This window comes from Dermacentor andersoni, chromosome 11 (genome assembly GCF_023375885.2).
Source record: "Dermacentor andersoni chromosome 11, qqDerAnde1_hic_scaffold, whole genome shotgun sequence".
Classification (NCBI taxonomy): domain Eukaryota; kingdom Metazoa; phylum Arthropoda; class Arachnida; order Ixodida; family Ixodidae; genus Dermacentor; species Dermacentor andersoni.
Window position 1 is genome coordinate 86,307,652 of NC_092824.1, and position 21,044 is coordinate 86,328,695.

General features: G+C 47.9%; 2 protein-coding genes across 6 annotated transcripts in view; one reads left to right on the forward strand and one right to left on the reverse strand.

Moving 5' to 3' along the window:
• Positions 1 to 21,044, reverse strand: part of Cpes (Ceramide phosphoethanolamine synthase) — a 93,775-nt gene that overhangs the window by 69,642 nt on the left and 3,089 nt on the right. Inside the window, exon 1 of one of the 4 annotated variants that reach the window (XM_055064233.2) lies at positions 14,166 to 14,439. The exons of 1 other annotated variant lie outside the window; for it this stretch is intronic. The gene's annotated coding sequence lies outside the window, so the exon portion shown is untranslated. Of the gene's footprint in view, positions 1 to 13,696; positions 13,786 to 14,165; positions 14,440 to 21,044 lie in introns of those variants that run through there. 2 more of the 4 variants (XM_050167847.3, XM_055064232.1) reach the window with 2 other exon arrangements.
• Positions 1 to 21,044, forward strand: part of LOC126518007 (nucleoredoxin-like protein 2) — a 73,535-nt gene that overhangs the window by 37,169 nt on the left and 15,322 nt on the right. The window contains exon 1 of one of the 2 annotated variants that reach the window (XM_050167849.2): positions 13,786 to 13,860. The exons of the other annotated variant lie outside the window; for it this stretch is intronic. Within the exon in view, the coding sequence (XP_050023806.1) occupies positions 13,855 to 13,860 (6 nt within the window). The 5' untranslated portion in view covers positions 13,786 to 13,854. Of the gene's footprint in view, positions 1 to 13,785; positions 13,861 to 21,044 lie in introns of those variants that run through there. 2 annotated transcript variants of the gene reach the window in all.

The window sequence follows — 21,044 nt, forward strand, 5'->3', positions numbered from 1 at the left end:
GATCCCGCGACCTCGTGCTCAGCAGCCTAACACCATAGCCACTGAGCAACCACGGCGGGTAAGGCTTCAAGCAATGAAATCCTTAGCGGATAGGCATCCATCAACGGAGGGTTGAAAAACAAAAACCCCCGACGGCTGTCCCCTACACATAACCTCTGAAATAGAGCCTTGTCGGATATATAGTGGTCGCTTGTAGATCAAGTGCTCTGGCTCTGTTAATGTAAACGCTAGGTTAATTAGAAAAAAAATATAAGAAACTGGTTGTTTCCGACGTTGTCATTATCTGTGTCCGAGTGTCGATGGATGCTATCGCCAAGTAAAAAGAAAAATGTCAGAACGTTCAGGCTTCATCCGAAAACTAATAACACAAAGATACACGTTGAACAGTATATGTCTGTACGGCAAAAATAAGTTATGGTAGACTTGTAGGAAGGGGGAGAAAAGCGCTTCCTTTATTGTACCGCTCCTAAGATGACGGCTACCCGGATTCATTTCCGGAAAAATACATTTCCAGTGCAGACAATTCTTTAACGCGACTGCGCTAAGGGCCCCGTGTAGCAGAAAATCCGGTGTCGGCGGAGTTGTCCGTGAGCGAAATTTTCCGTATATATTGTTACGTGTAGCCGAAGCCCAATGCTATATACAATTTATTTACAGGGAAGCTAACGGAAGGTCAAAATGGCGACGCTATATCAAGCCGGCCCACGTCGTCTTCTTCCTCCTCAGTGCAGCCACACTGTGGCGGCTGTTGCGTAGAAATATTTAGATATACGCCACGCCTTGCTATATGACGTGCGGTATAAGCGGGTGTATATTTCCACGCTATTCTATGACTAAAGTTGCTTATACCTTATCTTACATACCTGATAAATTTATTCCTCGGAATTTTGAGAATGAGAGCCCACAAACAAATGTCCCGAAACAAAACACCGACAGCGCGAACTTTTACGGTAAATCTTCACAGGCTAATATATTAAAAGTGCGAAACAAAAGCAGAAACCTGAAAATTACTTAAATGATATTGCGCGACAAAAAAACGACACGGACGTGAGAGAAGACGGAATGCTGCTCTCATTAACCTGAAAATGATTTTCTGGGGGGGGGGTCTGCGCACTACCTCCGGGACCGGACTACACAAGAGGCCGCGTTTATTCCACCAGAAAGCTCGCCTTCGTGCATACAAGGTTCGCCGCCAGCGTTTCCCGGTAAACATTACGGTGACACGCGCTGCAGTTGCCGGAAAGCTCGAGAAGCCAGTCAGGGATCTTTGAATGATATCGCGTACCACTCTTGAAAGGCGACGCTCAAGCGTCCTCCAATTGTTTTGTTTAACCTTCTCGACTCCCATGCACTGCTGGCATGAGCTTTATGCGCGCATACATTAGCGTTACTGCTCGAGCAACCGCGTGCATACATACCGCACCGTCGGGAACGTCAAGCTAAATGCACGTAACCATTTATTTGCACGCTAAAAAACAAAGGCTGCCGTTTTTTTTCGTGTTTTGTTTCCCGTCGGTGTCGTCTCGTGCACAATCGAGGTGAGACACCTGCAACGTCGCTGCAACACAGCAAAATAATTTACACCCTCAAAAATGAATAAGGGTGCAAATTTGCCTTATTTAGGGTGTACGGGTCTGACTACACCTTAAAAGGGTGTACTCAGACCCGTATATCCTTTTACGGGTGGAGTGTACTTAGACCCCTACACCCTTTCACGGGTGTACACCCTAAAAGAGTGTACTTTGACCCGCACATCCTTTACGGGTGGGGTGCACTCATACACGTACACCCTTTTACGGGTGTAACAGTATTAGTTATAGAGCGACTTGTATGCCCTCATTCAAAATAGTCTAAGGGTGTGAGTTATATATATGCCCGTTTACAGCCTCACTCGATCACTTTTAAGGGCGTAAATTATTTCACAGAGTGACACGCTCCGCATCGCGCCAACTTTCCGAGACGCTTGCAGGGCGACGCTAAACCTTGGTCGCTGATTAATTAAGTGATCGATTGATTAGTGGGTTTTAAAGGCGCAAGGCCCAGATCTGACCAAAGAGCGCCACTTGCTAACCTTAATTGCCGTCTCTTTCAATGCTTCACCATTAGGGGAAAGCGACGTTTTTTTTGAGGGCGTTTCTTTCTTTAAGACGGCATATTCCTTCCTTACATGATCCCTCAATACAACGTAATCGCGAAGTCAGTGGGACCTTAGACCATACAGTCCAACTTGAATAATAAAGGCCGAGAGCTGAATGAGCGGTTCGGTATACGCGCTTGTGTGGAATAAAAGCAAGCGAAGAAAATAAGAACGACCTGGTTTCTAACGATTTTGTGGCTTTGTAAATTGAGAATATTCAACAGAACATTGGGCTACAAATGGAACAACTCGCCAAGATTATGCGTTTGCATAGCGGCAGCTGTCACATACGCTCAAAAAAAATTGATTATAGTTGTAAATTTAGGCCAAAAGACGGACATAAGGCGAAGCAAATAAATTCACAAGAACATCTGAAGCCACCAGCAGGAATAATGGATAAATACACGCAATACGTCCTTGCACCATTCCCCATAGTAGCCAGGCAATCGCAGTGCCCGAGGTGCCTCCAGAAACTTTAGTATGAATATACAAAAAAACACTATAGTTATGTTTGACATGACGTAAAAAAAACCAAGAAATAGAAAAAAAGATATATACGTTGTGGCACGCATTTCGGTCACGAATATTGGACTGTTATCGCGCGCGGTGCGAAATGGAGCCCGACGCGCTGGCACTGCAGGGCGCGTCGAAACGCCGGAAGTGCGTCATAAATGTGCTCCGTGCGTGGTTACAGCTTTACCTGCTACTGAAGACACAAGAGAGAGAGAGAGAGAGAGGGAGAAATGAAGGGAAGAGAGAAAGAAAAAAAAAGCTATAGCCCCCTACTTCACTATACCTGTGCCATGCGGTGACCAAGCCGCAAACGAGAGCATCGCGTTTTGAGGCCTGACGCTTCCGGCCACCACGTGTGCGTGCATGTGTGCGCACAGCGATGCACCAAGTAGCGGCAGCACGTGGCTGTACAAAAACAAAGATATATATGTAAAAAAGCCAGTTAAACGCGGCAGTTACAGGATGCTTCTGGCGCGCACGCAGCCTCTCTGCTGATATACCTGCCACGCTTTCGACAAGCTGGTGCGTAAACAGTGTGACGTATACGACCGGCAACGCTAACGCTTCGCCGAACGAGCACGTGCACCTGCTATCCACTTCAGCACTGACGTCATTCCCGCTCGAGCGAGTTGTAGCGTGCTGGAACAATCTATAAGCAAAAAAAAAAAAATATGCGGGTTTTACGTAAAATACCACTTTCTGATTGCGAGGCACGCCGTAGTGGGGGACTCGGGAAATTTCGACCACCTGGGGTTTCCTTAACGTGCACCTAAATCTAAGTACACGAGTGTTTTCGCATTTCTTTTTTTTTTCTCATCAGAGGCGTGCCCAGTTCGACTCGGCAACTCGAACGTTTGTTCGCCCTCAACTTGAATGCGCATCTTCCATTTGGTGCACCTCATCAAGAATACCTCGTTCATTCCCATGAACGCGTACAAAACGGTGGCGCTCGTTTTATTGCACGAGTATTAGACAGCCGGAATCCCAGCATAACTAACATTATAAGGCGTCGTTGCTCCCTTCCGTCCTTAAGGATCTCGCAGAACAATCACCACTTATTTGCCTCTTCCATAAACTTGTTTAGAGCGATCATCCATTTACCCTACCTCTCACGCAGCCGAATCGCACGTCGTACCGACTGCCTAATCACCTCAGTTTCAAACGTCTTTCGGGAAAAAACCACCGCATTCAACTCGTCAGCCTTGCCACGTGCAATCATCGATTGGAATGGTCTTCCGGCCAGCGTCGTTCACATCTCTGACCCCGTCATCTTCAAAGAAAAAAATATGCAGCATTTTGTTTTGAAGTGCTTGTTTCGTTCCATTTTCTTTTTTCATTTGTTTACTATTTTACAACAACGTTCTAACTGCTTCTGCTCGAACCCAAATTTTTAACTCCGCTTACATAATACTCCAGTTGGAGCCCATGAGGTACCTGAATGAATAAATAAATAAATAAATAAATAAATAAATAAATAAATAAATAAATAAATAAATAAATAAATAAATAAATAAATAAATAAATAAATAAATAAACTTAACGCACCACAATGTAGTCGATATTATGGTTGACATTAAGAGAAATAAAAATGGAACTGGGTAGGCCATGTAATGCGTATGGCACATAAACGCGGTAGTCCATTAGAGTTACAGAGTGGGTGCCAAGGGAAGGGGAGAGCGCAGTCGAAGACGGCATAAGATCAGGTGAAGTGATGAAGTTGGGACATTTACGGGGCACAACCTGGAGTCAGTTAGCGCAGGGCAGAGGTCGCTGGCAGAGGCCTTCGTCCTGCAGTGGATATAAAAAAAGATTGATGGTGATGATGAGAGACGCTGTGAACGTAGAGGACTCCGAATTAATTACGACCAGCTGAGTTCTTTTTTTTTTTTTTTTTGAAGAAGAAGAATGGAAGAGGAGGGGGGGGGGGGCGGTCCTGTAGCATCTTTTGCGAAAGGAACCAACCTCACGACTTCGACTTCACTTAACAGTATACACGCTCAGACCTTCATATTCGCTGACAGCAGGGCTGGGCAAAGCTACTTTGCAAACGTACCACGATACTGACACAAGATACTGAGACGATAAGTATCAGAGATACAGATACAAGGTACGAGCGGATTAACTGTATCCGAGACAATACTTGACATATGTACCATAAGATAATTCGATACAAAAGTCCTTATTATAGTTGCGCGGCAGATGGCGCTGCAAGTTATTAGGTATGATAGTGGTTCGTGTGGCTGCTGAGTGGATGTGGCGGACGCTCCTGCGTTCGAGGCTTCAACGACGTCGTTCGTAGCTAAGTACTCTTTTCTTTTTATTAGCTAGTGTTTTCAAAGTGTTTTCTTTTGCATGGAGTAGGGGCGCAAATTTTGAATTCTTGGTAAGAGTAGTTCCCCCGTTAGGCCTAGGTGGTAGGCGGGACCTATTTGGTAGGCTTATTTAATTCTCTCAGCTAGCTCTTCGAAGTGATTCTTACTTGGGGTAGAGAGTGCTAAATTTTTATTTTTGTTTGGGATAGCGGTCGAGGTCGGCTTTATTTTGCTCGAGTGATCTGGCGGTCTTGCTCGTTGAGCCTAGGTACGTAGGCCTAGCGATGAAACCGAAGAAAGGGAAGGTCGCGGGGGATGGAGAGCAAGTGCAGTGCGACGAGTGCCTGCGCTGGTGCATCATCGACGAGACCAGTTTCCAGAGTTTAGCAGACGCGGAGGGGTCTAGCTTTACGTGCAGGCTGTGCGAGGGTGTCCGGGAAGCAGTCCAAAAGCTGGAAGGAACTTGGGCAGCCAAGTTCGAAGAGCTTAAAGCAGACCTGAGGGAGGAGCGGGAAGCACTGCAGGCGAAAGTCGACGATTTGGTCAAGGTGGAAGCGGTCCAGGCCGCGAAATTAGTAAGAACATTGGCCGAGCTTGGAGAAGGGAAGGAAAGGAGCGCAGAACTGGAAAGGCGGCTCGATGCACTTGAGACGCGGGCAGCGGATAATTATGGGTCGGGACATCAAGCCGGTGGCAAAAGCCCAGAAAGTAGGGTAGACCCTACAGGCGAAGTGGGAGGCAGGGAGGCAGTGCAAGCGGTCGTCGGCTCGCCGCCGGTCAATCGGCTTAGTTTTAGTGAAGCAGCACAACACGCCCCGAGTGGGGCGACGCTGCAGCCACAGGGGCGCCAGCGGGCGCGAAGAGAGGAGGGATACAAGCTAACCCCAAGGAATGAGGTCACAATTACTGATAAGAGGAAGCATAATTTGGAAGTTAGGAGGGAGGAAGGGAATGCCCTAGTACTTATCGGTGGTGACTCAAATATGAGGAGGTGCAAATGAGCTGTAATGGAGCGTGCAAAGGGTGATAAGCGGGTAGCAGTCGGGACATTCCCAGGCAGGACAATGGACGCAGTACTGAGAGAAACAAAAAGCGAGCTTTCTGAGAATGTTGCAGAGCGCAATTTGGCAGTGGCAGCGGCGGGGCTAAATGATGTCTTGAATAGTGAAGCAGCAAAAGTAGTGGAAAGATTAGCGGAGGGGAGTTGACGATTTAAGGGCGATAGCACAGCAAGTCCAGATCGTGGTATGCACAGTGCTGGAGGTACAAGGACGGAACGGAGAAATTACCAAGGGCGTTGTGGCTGTTAATCGTGAGATAAGAAAGCTAAGCTAGGAGAAAGGCTTTGAAGTGGCAGACATAAACAGAGAAGTGCATAGAGCAGGCTTTGGCGGAGGCTTTACACGAAATGGCATCCACTTTAATGGAAGGCTAGGAGCCGAGATCGGCTGACGCCTGGCAGGTCGGGCAGTAGCTTTTTTAGGGGGTCCACTGCGGCTCAGGGCGTAGGGGTAGGTAGAAACAAAGTAGAAAGTGCAACAATAGAGGCTGACGCCAATAAAATGGCCACTAGGAGGTCCAGGAAGAAAACTACAAAAAAGAAATTTAACACCAGGATCAGGTACATAAACATGCAAGGCGGCAGAAAGAGAGCGAAGTGGTTAGAAATAGAACAGCAGTTAAACGACGAAGAAGTAGGTGTATACGCGCTATGCGAAACACATCTCAGGGATATAGAAGACCCACCGCTTATTGAAGGCGACGCCTGGGAAGGGAGCAACAGAACAACAACGGAGAGGAAGGGAGGAGGTGTAGGTATGCTGATACATCAAGGAACAAATTGGCAAAGAGTAAAGTCAACTTTCAAAGAACATGCCTGGGTATCAGGTACAATTGCCGGTAAAAAGACATGGCAAGGAGTAGTTTATTTAGGGACAGGGGACAAATACAGGCAAGGGAACAAGGATCTAGTGAAGTGTCTCAATGACAATATAAAGCAGTTTGGAGAAGGTGCCGATATTTGTCTGCTGGGTGACATGAATGGCCACATCGAGGATCTGGATGGATACACAGATTGTAACGGGAAGTTGATGCTAGACTTCTGTGAACGACACAACCTAGTTACAGTAAATAGATAAACTAAGTGTGAGGGAGAAATCACGTGGGAATCCCGTAAGAGGCAAACGATCATTGACTACTGCTTAATGTCGCAGGGGATGTATAGCGAGCTCGCAATAATGGAAATAGACGAAGAGGGGAAGTACAGCCTCGGAAGTTATCATAAGCGTATTAGTCTACAGTTGGGAGCCCTGCTCAAAAGAGAAATGCAGGGAAGTCAAAAAGAGTACGCAAAATTAAATAACGAACAAATAGCGCAAATAGCGGCCGGCATAGAAGAAGCAATAGAGAAACATCCCATGGAACAGTGGGATTATAATCAGAACTACTCATTAGTATAAAAATAAAAGAAGTAAAAGGAGTAGACCGTTGGAGAGGAAAGAGGAAGCCACGAAATGGGTGGAATAAGAAAATTACGGAGGCCATCGAACAACGACGGTTGGCATCATGGAAACACAAAGAAGAGGGCGCAGTTATCTGAAGAGGAAATAGGCCTAAAATGGGAATCTTATCGACAAAAAAAACAACAAGTACAGGTCCTCGTCCAGGCTAAAATAAAGCAGTCCTCTGATCGTTGGCTGGCTGAAGTTCGCGATGCAACTAAAGGGGGGACAAGAAAATTCTGGAAGCATATAAGCTGGCTGGGTAAAGCGAACCACAGAAAGCAGGAACAGATTCACGATGCCGAGGGAAATTGCTTAGAGGGAGATGACGGTGTGAACTACATTGGTTCAGTTATAGCTGAGTCATTTAGGAAAAACGATAGGGTAATCGCCCCAAATGAGGAAGCAACACAGTATAGCACAATAGAAACAACTTAGAACTGACCAATCTTAACTGGAAAAAGGCGGAAGCAAATGTTCCAAGAGGCACGTCCACAGGGATAGACGAAATTCCAATCAAGTTAATTAATTAACTTCACCCAAGATGCAAGGAAACGCTGATAAAGGCATTGGAGGCAGTCATAACAAATAAGCAAATTCCGCACAGCTGGAAACAGAGTAAAATGAATTTGATTTATAAAGGAAAAGGCGATAAGACGAACATAAAATCCTTCCGACCAATTACGATAATATCAGTTATATATAGGCTGGCAATGCAGGCGGTGAAATTAAAATTGCAGTCATGGGTAGAAAGTAATACAATACTCGGAGAACTTCAGAACGGGTTCAGAAGTGGTAGGCGCTTAGATGATAGCCTGTTCGTGCTTACCCAGTGCATAGAAATAGCTAAGGCGGAAAGTAGACCTCTGTATTTAGCCTTTCTGGACATAAGCGGTGCATACGACAATGTGAACAGGGAACTCCTGTGGAACATATTAAAAGATGAAGGTATCGGTCATGAGGCAATTGATTTTCTACAGGAAATATATCGAGAAAATAATGTTGAAGTAACATGGGAAGGAATTAAGAGTACAACTGTCGAGGTGCACAAAGGATTAAGGCAAGGTTGTCCTCTATCACCGCTGCTGTTCATGCTTTATATGATAAGTATGGAAAGAAGGCTACAAGGAAGCAATCTAGGGTATAATTTGTCGTAGAGATTAGGCGGAAAGGTTGTTGAGCAACGACTACCGGGTTTAATGTATGCGGACGATATTGCACTGTTAGCAGATAGCCAGGAAGATTTGCAAACTCTGGTAAATTACTGTGGACACCAAGGCGACAGTCTAGGTTTCAGTTTTAGTGCAGCTAAGTCCGGTGGGATGTTTTCCGAAGATACAACTGATCAGGAGCTTACAATACAAGGCCATGAAATACCACAAGTGGCAGAATACAAATATCTCGGGGTATGGATAAACAAAGGGCAGAGGTACACGGAAAAGCAAGAACAGTCTCTCATAGCAAAAAGGCGAAGAGACGCCGGGATAATGAAACATAGAGCATTGTGGGGGTACAACAGGTATGAGGTACTGAGAGGTATTTGGAAGGGAGTAATGGTGCCGGGGCTTACTTTCGGGAATGCGGTCCTGTGCTTAAGGGCAGAAGTTCAGACGAGACTAGAAGTAAATCAGAGATCTGTTAGAAGATTAGCACTAGGTGCCCATGAGAAAACTACAAACGAATCAGTACAGGGGGATATGGGCTGGGCATCGTTCGAAGCACGGGAAGCTCAGAGTAAAATCCTATACGAAAAACGCCTGAGGAAATTGGTCGATAACAGGTGTGCAGCTAAGGTCTTTAAATACCTATACAGAAAGAGCGTTGACTCACAATGGCGGAAAAGAACTAGAAAGCTAACCAGTAAGTATGCCAGACACGAGGACGGAGAAAGACAGAGCATTAAACGACAGGTTAAAAACGTGGAAGGTAAAAATTGGATAAATTCAATGGAAAAGAAGCATAGTGTTGAACTATATCGAGACTTGAAACAGCAGATCAGGAAGGAAGCATTTTATGATAACTCAAGAGGCAGTGCCCTTCTCTTTGAAACTAGGTCAGGATTTCTTAGAACGCGGAGCTATAAAAAGAAATTTCACGAAGAAGAAGACACATATACTGTGCGTGGTAAATCTGTAGAAACAATAGAACACCTCACACTAAAATGTGATGGTATCCATCCCGATGTCGATGCGGGCACAGTCACGCTTCCTGAGGCCCTAGAGTTTAGAGATAACAATAGTCATCTAAATAAATATGCGGTGGAAATTAGCAAAAAGCGATTGGAGGATTGGTGGCTCAAAAGCAGAGAGGTGACATAAGGTTAAAAGTGTAGGAAGATGTATTTAAAGAAAATGGTGAATTTTAATAACTTCCAACACAGTTAAACAAAAATAAAAAGCTGAGAATGGTGGCAACTGCCATCAACCCCGTTTCAAAGGGGACGCTCCTACCTTGCATCCATCCACCCATTTTTACTGGCGCATTTCTCATCTCCCGTCAGCCAGACAATCATCTTTTCAAATTACGTCTACTGACACACACATATACAAAATTATTTCGGTGTTCTAACAACTATCTATATCGTAATTAATTCCGAACAATGTACGGGGCCGACATGACGCGCAGCAGTTAGTGGAATTACGCTGCGCAATGAGGATATTTTTTTCATGGCGCCTCTGTCACCAGTACGATACACTGCTTTGCGGTTCTTCCGTAAAGCGGGTCAGTGCCTTATATTGAAGCGTGTTCGTTTGTATAGTTTTATAATTGTGCCACATGAAGTTTCCGTATGCATAATCTGCATATTATGCAATGAATATATATTGCACGTGTCATATGGAGATAACAAAGTTTAAAAATTTTACACCGCAATGTACAGATTTTGTTCCGTGTAGCCATCAGTAAGCGGCAGTAAATATAGCTTAGGGTATGAAGGTATTTAAAAAGGTACAAGCACTGAAAGGTCAAAAGAGGCTTGGTGAGATTTGTCACCACCCAATTTCAAAGCGGGTACTCACATCATCATCGTCATAATCATCAACATTGTTACCACTAAAACTGTATATTGGGTTCGCAGCAACTTTCAAAGTGTTGCGTAACTTTAGGTGAAGGCTGAAGCTCGAAGCTGGAGCAATACGCGCCGCCGATGACTGTCTTGCAAAATGTGCATCCAAACTTGACTTTGCACCCGTCAGACGCAGAGACGGTAGATCATGTTGTTTTGAAAAAAAAGAAAATGTTTACACGCGGTGTAGGAAATGTGCAAAACTGCGGCACGAAAATGACCAGCAAATATTACATAAGGGGGACGCGTCGAACGATGGAGAGGGGAAGCCAACCATGGAACTTTATGAATGAAACCAAGAGAGAGATGCGTTAATATACTTGAAAACGCTGCAGAAAATGCTGTTTCGAACTCGCATCGAGGGTATACGATTCTCTGAACGCGGTACTTTACACAAGGAGAAAAATTGTCCATGGCGACTACAAGTCCGTAGCGTCTGGAAATGGCGAAGAAACGATTAAGCATGCTCTGTTCTAATGTCAAAGTGCGCGCAGAGAGGTGAATAATTGTGTATATGGTTACTTAGTCGAATGCCTCGAGCTTTAGAGGAATACTAACGAGAAACACTATATCAGTACAGACTGACAAAGAATATTGTTTCGGAACTCTATCCTCGCCGGTTTATCGGTAATACGTTGATTATAAGAATAGAAAGTGAAGGTCGAAGTTTTTCTTTAATATCACGCCGAGATCCCAGCGTCAGCGCGTCGGTGTGACGCCATGGATTTCAAAGTATATTTCGGTATTTGCACCGTTTTTTGCGCACTAAAAGTTACTGAAACTTGCCGAGTCCAGTCCTCGGCTTCTTTAGAACACAGTGTACAAGTTCGCCTTTGCCAATAAAAAAAAAAAAAAGATTCACTGCGTCCGAGCAGACGAGGTCAAAATCCATTATGTCACGCCGAGCTGGTGAGGGAACTCACAGGCCACGTCGATGTCCGTCTTTCTTCTTTTTTTTTGGGGGGGGGGGGGGGGGCAGGGGAGGGGCGTCCTATACGGTTTAATACCCAAGCCTCTGCACACAGTATTATTAGATCAGTTTTTTGGATCGATATTTTTTTTTTTTTTTTGCAAGGGTAACTTACTAATACAGCTCACATATGTTTTTTTTTCTCTTCATCATCTCTTTAAATATAGTATAGGAGAAAAGCAAATGAACCAGCGGTGGAAAATAGTAAAAGACGGCTGGAGTTATAATAGAGTTGGCACAAAGACAGTATAGAGCGACAGTGTATACAGCGGCACCAGGGCTCTGAGTTCCATGTGTAGACCTTCTCACGCTGCTCTCGAATTGTGACGGCCGCCAAACTGTTTCTGACTCACGTCATCTAGCTGATTCCTAATGGTAGACTAGTAAATAAATTCAATGCAGCAGTAGTGAAATAATACGACAAGTCGTCTTTTACGCCACGTAACTTCAAACAGCAGCCGACGTAGAGAGAGAGAGATATGCGACAGCGGTGCGGGCAGGGCGATGGCGACGAGCAGAGTAAGTTCAACGCAGCAAGGCTCTCTGTTATTCCGATAGCAATTATACCAACTCTCGAGGAGCATTTGCGCCGTCGCCGTCGCCGTGCCGTCCTGCTACTGACGGCGCCTGCGCGTGGAGAAGACCTCCAGAGAAGCGCCGAGTGCGTTTTGTTCCGAAAGCGACGAAAACGAGCAGACGCACTTCAGAAGCAGACGCACATCAGGCGCTTGCAAAGTGCAACCAAAGTACTTAAAATCTGCAGCGATGTGCACTGATGTTCCAGATCACGTGTTTCTGTATTGTGTCAAGTACGGTGCGTAAAACTTCAGCCAGATCAGCCATGCATTTCACGAAACGTGTGAAGTCTGCACGTCTTAAAACTGGTGCTAAGCAGAACGTTTCAAGCAAGATGGTACGCTGTAAGCATCGACTTGACTTCCATTTTGCGGTTGGACCATCCTACCTATAAGAAGTATAATTAAAGAAGTTAATTATTAAAGTTTTATTCACAACTAATACCAGAGCCGAACAGCAGTCGGCTTTCTCAATCGTGTTTGGTTATAAGGAAACTGAGTTCGCATGAAAGTGTCTCCTCGGAATACGTTTTAACTGCTCTCAGTGACTGTGTGTCTTTGTGGATTTTGGCATAGGTGTACCTTGTGTCTTCAGATGTACGATACTTCGTACGATGCATCGAAAATACAGATACTGATATACGTCTTGCCGAATGCATCACGATACAGATACAAGGTACCCAATAAGTGTCTTAAGGTAGTTATCTAAGACATACATGTTTTTTTTTTTTTTTTTTTTCGATACAGCCCGAGCCTGGCTGACAGGCGAACAGACAATGTCACACGGCAGTGACGTTTCCCTTCATGTTTTACTCGAAATTGTAGACTCCAGAAAGTAACAATTCATTTCACCATATTCTATTTATTTCGTATCGGTTACCGTTCCCGGCCGGCTGATCCGGATGATCACGTGGACGGAACGTCGCTCGGACCACTGACGATGCGCGTATTGGCAATGTAATGGAATCATTACATTATCCGACCCAAATGGTTCTATTGCCGACATGTTATTCTACCCATTTTCTAACCTTATTCGTCGGAAAATCTCTTTTTGCTTGACGTTTAATGGTATAAACACATTCTTCAAAGAAGGATATACCTTTCTGGTCCGATGCATCTTGACCCTATTTGTAACCCAAGCTTAATTTAATGTCTTACGCCATTTAATTTATGCGCAGATATAAAATGCGAATCGTTCTATTGACACGCGAAAGCGACTTGTTTCAATGTATCGCAGCTGTAATCTCGAAAAATGGGGCACCTGTTACCACTTCTCATTTAGCAAGTGGAACGCGCGTCGTCTGCTACGCGTTTTAAAAATGGCGTGCTCGTTTTGTGATCACAACAATACCGAATAGAGCACGCTCCCAGTCGAAATCGTCCCGCCAACAAAGAGAAACACCGGTGTATAACACCGCAATACAGAAGCACAGCATGCTCGACACGTTTACCCCGGAAGCTTTAGAGCCACAATGCGCGCACGCACATCGCAAGGCTGCGCGTCACAAATTGTCACACATACGTGCAACTCGTGTTTTGGAGATTCATCGCGCGAAAGTCAGCGGCCGGGGGAAAAGGGCGCGGATGATACGACACCGAGCAAATCAAGAAGTGCAACGCTTACCGCAATTCGCGCACGACGGACTCCCGGTGTGATTCGCACTCCGCGCAGTGATCGACACAGCAATTCACACCTTCACGAAGAGACAGACGGTCAACAGTCCCACGCCAACCGAGCCGCGGCAAGAACGAAACAGACGACGCAGCTGGCCGAAAGCGCACATGCAGGTACGTACACCAAACGCCGTCGACGACGCAAGCATTTCTGTCGGAAGCGACAGCTGCCGCGAACCCACCGCCTCCTCCAAACGCCGCAAAAACAAGACGCTCCTGCGCTTCCCGAATTCCTCTGCTCCGTCGAACGCGATCAGCGCGTCCACGAGTACGACGTGAAATCGGCGTCGTTTCTTCCTTATTTTTTGTCTTTTTTTTTTTATTATTCAGTCGACGGAACCGCGCTTTTTGTCTTCCGTTTCGCCAAAAAGTGTGGGAGAAGATGAAGTGAAACGGGGGGCTGGCAGATATGCGCTCACCGTCATGCTAGTCGCTGCTCCACGGCGACTCGGCGAACCGGGAGGAGTGAGGCGGCGTTCGTAACCCATCGGGCGGCGGGATCACATGGAAGCGAGCTGTCAGCCAGCCACTCGCGATCGCGAATGCAAGCTGCTGCATAGGGAGAGAGCGCGGGCGGCCCGGCTGGCTGTGCTGCTGTGCTGCCTGCTTCTCCGCACACTCCGCGGGCAAGGCATCACTGACCATGCGCGGGATTAGTTGGCGAACGGCTCCAGAGATGGCGGCACAATACGCGTCCCTTCTCTTCTTTCGAACGGTGGCTTGTCTTTCTCGCGAAAATTGCGTGCGAGTGACAATAACCAGCTATTAGTGCGTTCGTTGTAGAAATAGCCGGGAGGTGCGCTTGATTACAACGAGCTATCTGTGCAGTATATGAAAATTTTGTTGCATAAATAATGACAGAAGGTTTATAGCAAAAAAAAAAGTGTTTCGATTTGTGTCAGTGACTATTTGTAGCGTGTGACTGAAATATGAGCTTAATGTTATCCGTAAAAGGTGGCGGTTAAGAACAGCGCACCTTGTGTCGGCTGCTCAAGCAGACGACAAAATCTGCGAAATAACCCCCCCCCCCACCACCCACTTTCTTTCTTTAAAAATAATAAATTCTGTGGTTTGACGAGCCAAAACTACGATCTGCATATGAGGCACGTCGTATTGGGAACTCCGGGTTATATTCCACTACTGGGCTTCTCCAAAGTGCACCTAAACATAAGTACGCGAGCGTTCTTTATTTTTTACGTATGTAGTAGAGGACCGCATTAACCACTCGATCACCGCGGCGGGTTTTTCCTTCCTTCGTTTCTTTCATTCTTTCTTTTTGTATCAACATTCGAAATCTTTCTAGCAAAATAGAATCATCAATACTGTGAACAAGTAAAATCCCAATAAACACTTTGCAAATAGATAATGCACTGCAGCGATGGCGTAGAGGTAGAGCATCCGCCTCGCGGGCAAGAGGACCGTGGTTTGAATCCCGGTGCCGGGAAATTTTCCACCGGATTAAAAAAAAGATCCGCGTGTTGATAAAATTGCATAAACAGGCCTGGAGTGCGGCCTGATCCCGGTGACCAAAACCGGTAACGCACTCCTTCACCACAGCAGGATTGGCCACCCTGGTGCAGTACTTGGCCACAACCTCCTATATGAATACAACAATCAAACGCCGCCCTCAGTCCTGTTACGTTTCGCCTACGACGCGCGGTATAGCCGGCGCGGATGCAACGGACGCCGGGGCTTCCTTCAAAACGGCGGACATTTTGGCCCGTTCGGAGCTGCCGCAAAGCCTCCCCGCCAAGCGCGTCCAGGCGTGTTTCAGTGCCACGTGTCTTCGTGTGTGCGTGTGTGTGTGTGTGCCCACGCATGTCAAAGCGCGGCAGCCGGGGAGAGGAGCTCCCCAAGTGTGAAGCGAGGAGGTCTGATCGGCGCCTGCTCGGCGGCTGAGTCACTACACTCGTCTCAACATGTCTCTCAGCTCGTCCGTGCTCCGCCATCACGTGATCTCAACCCGTGACCTTCCTTCTTGCCCGCGACGCCGAGAGTATAAGAGCAGCTGCCCCCGGACGCCAGGAGAGAGGCTCCGATTTCTTCCGTTGAGTTACGTGCTCTCCCGTCTCTCCACTTCGGTCGACCTGACCGCCCGCTCTTTTGCGATGTTAGAATAAACAAGTTGTTCTGTTACCAGTCGACTCATGCTTTGCCGGGACCTTCGGATGCTTCCAGTTGTGCCCCAGGCCGCCAGGCCAACGCTACCCTTGGGGCTTGCGACCCATTTGCAACAACGGGCGTCAGCACTGAGGTTCCAACAGCTGGTTGCCAGCGGTGAGATCGCGACAACGGAGGCCAGCAGCGAAGAGATGCGGTTGAATGTATGCTGAGCAGCACAACGACCATCCGGGAGCAGTGCAACGAGCCCTGTGTGATGACTGGTTGCCTGCAGCGGAACGACTGCGCTGAATTCTTGGCTGCGAGGTTTGGTGAGTGCGGGACTTTCTTCTTCTGAGTTTTGCCAGGCTTTTGTTAGTGTTAGAAACAGAGCTGGTAATTGTGGTTGTCGTTGCTGCCGGGTTAGTTTGCGGCAAGACAATAGTAGGCAGTAGAGAAAGCAGCATTCAGAGCAGCCATGGATTTGAAGTCGTTGCGCAAACCGAAATTGCTGGAGCTTGCAAGAGAGTTGGGTCTGGATGTCTCAGACAAACTCAGAAAACCAGAACTGCTAAGGGCTATTCTTGAGTTAGAAGCTGAGGATGACGAGCTGTCGGAATGCCTTGAGACCATTGAGGAGAGGGAGACGGCAAAAAGACAAGAGCGTGAACGTAAAGAACAGATAGGACGAGAGCAACAAGAGAAAGAAAGAGAGCGCGACCGTCAACACGCTTTGGAAATGAAGCGTCTCGAGATAGAGATGGAACGCGCTCGTAATGGAAGTCAGGCACACGGTGCAGGAGAACGAGTATTGTTCAAAATGACTGACCTGATGCGGCCGTTTAAGCTTGGAGAGGACATTGGTTTGTTCCTGGTTAACTTTGAGCGAACGTGCGAGAAGCAGGGGTTCTCTCGGGAAACGTGGCCACAGCGCTTGCTCACTTTGCTACCCGGCGAGGCGGCCGACGTAGTCGCTCGCTTGAATAGAGAGGAGGCAGAGGATTTCGACAAAGTGGAATCGAGTCTGCTAAAAAAGTACCGGCTGTCAGCGGAGGCGTTCCGTCGGAAGTTTCGGGAAAATGAGAAAGGCAAAAGTGAGTCATATACAGAGTTTGCCTACAGGCTTATGTCAAACATGCAGGAGTGGCTCAAAGAAGAGAAAGCGTTTGGTGACCACGAGAAAGTTCTGCAGTGTTTCGGGCTAGAACAGTTTTATAGTCGGTTACCTGAGAACGTGCGGTACTGGGTCTTGGATAGGCCAGACGTTAGTACGGTGGCTCGAGCCGCTGAGCTAGCCGAGGAGTTTGTGACGCGTCGGGCTCGCGGAGCTAAGGACGGTCAAAAGGGTGAATTTGGCTCCAAGTTTGAGAGGCCGAAGTTCACGCCCATGAGAAAGCGGTTCGAGACGAGGCAAGCGCGCGTGTGTTATACGTGCCAGAAGCCGGGTCACTTTTCGGCGCAGTGTCCGACCGAACGTAAGGAGACGGCGGCAGCCGAAGCCGAACGCAGAAAGCGGTTCGAGACGAGGCAAGCGCGCGTTTGTTATACGTGCCAGAAGCCGGGTCACTTTTCGGCGCAGTGTCCAGAAACAAAAACAAAAGTCGTGTTTTTGTCTTTATGCAGCACTGACGAGAACATGAATCTTCTCGAGCCTTACATGCGAGACCTCCTCGTGAACGGGAAAGAGTGCCGAGTGCTTCGCGATTCCGCAGCTACCATGGATGTAGTTCACCCCTCTTACGTAGAACCCGATATGTTCACGGGCGAGTGCGCATGGATCAAGCAAGCCGTGGAAGCTCATAGCGTGTGTCTGCCCGTAGCAAAAGTGCTTATTGAAGGACCTTTCGGAGCGCTTGAGACGGAGGCCGCAGTGTCATCTATGCTGCCCCCCCAGTACCCGTACCTATTTTCGAACAGGTCCGATCACCTCCTGCGCGAGAAGGGGCTTTTGTTTGGTGAGGCTAGCGTTCAGGCCTTAACCAGATCGAAGGTTCGGGAGCTCGCTGCAAAGGCGGTAGTTGCGGGGCCGACGTTGTCGAACAATGAGAAAGGGTCAGAGGCGCAGCAAGCTGATATTCAGAGCACGTCCGAACTGAATAAAATTGAGCCTGTAGCGTTAAAGGCACCAGATACTGGAGAGGAAATTCCCGACACGGGAAAGTTAGAAGAGCTATCTGCAGATTTGCTCATCGCGCCTACGTCAGACGGACTTAATAGGTTGCTAAAAGTCAGCCGGTCGGCTTTGATAGCCGAGCAAAAGAAGGATGGCAGCCTAGAAAACATACGCTGCATTGTCAAGGAAGGTATCGCCAAGAAAAATGCTCGCTTTGTGGAAAGAGGTGGGGTCCTGTACCGGAAGTATCTAGACCGCAGGGGAGTGGAGTTCGATCAGCTGATCGTGCCTCAATGCTACCGTCAGGATCTGTTGCGCTTGTCGCATGGGGGTTCGTGGTCCGGACACCTAGGAGTTAAGAAAACTAAGGACCGTCTCTTGCAAGAGTACTATTGGCCAGGGTGTTTTCGGGACGCAGACCACTTTGTGAAGACATGCGGCACCTGTCAGCGGGTGGGCAAACCAGGGGACAAATCGAGGGCGCCGTTGAAGTTGGTACCTATCATTACGGAGCCTTTTAGACGGCTCGTTATTGATACAGTGGGACCTCTGCCGGTAACAACCACGGGGTACAGACACATTTTGACTGTGATCTGCCCAGCGACAAAGTTCCCTGAAGCAGTGCCGCTTAAAGAACTCAGCTCAGTTGAGATAGTCAATGCACTACTGTCCATATTTGCGCGACTTGGTTTTCCTGCGGAAATCCAGTCAGATCAGGACACAGTGTTTGCTAGCCCTTTGACGACAGCCTTTCTCGAAAGGTGCGGGGTAAAGCTGTTACACAGCTCAGTGTACCACCCACAGTCGAATTCCGTTGAGAAGCTCCACTCCGTCATGAAGCGCGTGTTGAGAGCATTGTGGTTTGAACAACAAACTGACTGGGAGCTGTGTCTGCCTGGGGTGATGTTTGCATTAAGGACCGCGCCGCATGCGGCTACGGGGTTTTCGCCAGCTGAGCTAGTGTACGGTCGCTCGCTGCGTTCTCCGCTTCGCATGCTTCGAGACGGATCACTGCCCTCTCCAATGGCTGCAGACCATCTCTTCCACAAATGGCCGCCTCCTGCGCTGGAGCCTCGCTTTGCAACAATATTCCTTTGAGGTGCGTTTTAAAAAGGGGAGTCTCAACGGTAACGCCGATGGCTTAAATCGAAGCCCCTAACGTAGGAATCAGCCTCAAAGTTGTTTGTTACTGATGTTTTTCTTCCTGAGGCAGGATTTTTAACATATTGCTTTTGTGTAGTGTTTCAAAGTGATGATGTGCTTTCTAGTGCAATTTTCCGATTTGTGGACGCGTTCTGAGTGCTGCTAGACTACTGTAAGGAACTAGGCAGTGGTATAAAAGGGGAAAGAGCCTGGCAGGACTTGGTGAGGGTTGTTTCGTGCTTGCTGGCTGAGCGGTTGAGTTTCGGCGTAGTTCTAACGCTTGCCGGGAACGAGAACAAAAATGTCAACTCTCCCGAAGTCACTTTGCAGTGTCCTGTGTGAACCTGAACGAGAGAACGAGGCCTTCTCCGTGCGCTGCGCTCAAGAAACGCCGACGGACGCCCGACTTCGGTTATGTGCATCATCGAGCGACATCCCTCCGGACAGCGGATGCAGTCCCCTGACCATCGGGATCTCCTTCCCCCGGCGGGGCGGTCTGTTACGTTTCGCCTACGACGCGCGGTATAGCCGGCGCGGATGCAACGGACGCCGGGGCTTCCTTCAAAACGGCGGACATTTTGGCCCGTTCGGAGCTGCCGCAAAGCCTCCCCGCCAAGCGCGTCCAGGCGTGTTTCAGTGCCACGTGTCTTCGTGTGTGCGTGTGTGTGTGTGTGCCCACGCTTGTCAAAGCGCGGCAGCCGGGGAGAGGAGCTCCCCAAGTGTGAAGCGAGGAGGTCTGATCGGCGCCTGCTCGGCGGCTGAGTCACTACACTCGTCTCAACATGTCTCTCAGCTCGTCCGTGCTCCGCCATCACGTGGTCTCATCCCGTGACCTTCCTTCTTGCCCGCGACGCCGAGAGTATAAGAGCAGCTGCCCCCGGACGCCAGGAGAGAGGCTCCGATTTCTTCCGTTGAGTTACGTGCTCTCCCGTCTCTCCACTTCGGTCGACCTGACCGCCCGCTCTTTTGCGATGTTAGAATAAACAAGTTGTTCTGTTACCAGTCGACTCATGCTTTGCCGGGACCTTCGGATGCTTCCAGTTGTGCCCCAGGCCGCCAGGCCAACGCTACCCTTGGGGCTTGCGACCCATTTGCAACAACGGGCGTCAGCACTGAGATTCTAACAGCTCGTGCCAGCGGTGCGATTCTTACAGTCCCCAGCAGCTGCGAAGCAACTGACTACGGCGGCGGTCAGACCTGCGACGCAGCAGTTCCGGACAGGCCGCCATTGGAATCTGAACCTGGCTACGTTTAACGCTGGAACGTTATCTAGTGAGGAGAGTCTAGCAGTGCTATTGGATGAACTAGAGGGTAGTAAATGGGATATAATAGGACTCAGTGAAGTGAGGAGGACAAAAGAAGCACACACAGTTCTAAAAAGCGGGCACGTCCTGTGCTGCCAGGGCTTGGCGGAGAGACGAGAACTAGGAGTCGGATTCCTGATTAATAAGGATGTAGCTGGTAGCATAGAGGAATTCTATAGCATTAACGAGAGAGGGTGGCAAGTCTTGCTGTGAAACTTAATACGAGGCACAAATTGAAGGTCTACGCCCCTACATCCACTCATGATGACCAGGAGGATGTAGATGGTAAGAACTCTAATTAGGCTAGACCTGCGGAGGGAACGGAAGAAACTGGTATATAAGAAGCCGATCAATGAGTTAGCGGTAAGAGGGAAAATAGAGGAATTCCGGATCAAGCTACAGAACAGGCATTCGGTAAAGCCGAATGCCTGTTGAAGATATGAACGACAATCTTATGGGCATCATTAACGAGTGTGCAATAGAAGTCGGTGGTAATTCCGTTAGACAGGATGCCAGTAAGCTATCGCAGGAGACGAAAGATCTGATCAAGAAACGCCAACGTATCAAAGCCTCTAACCCTACAGCTAGAATAGAACCGGCATAACTTTCGAAGTTAATCAACAAGCGTAAGACAGCTG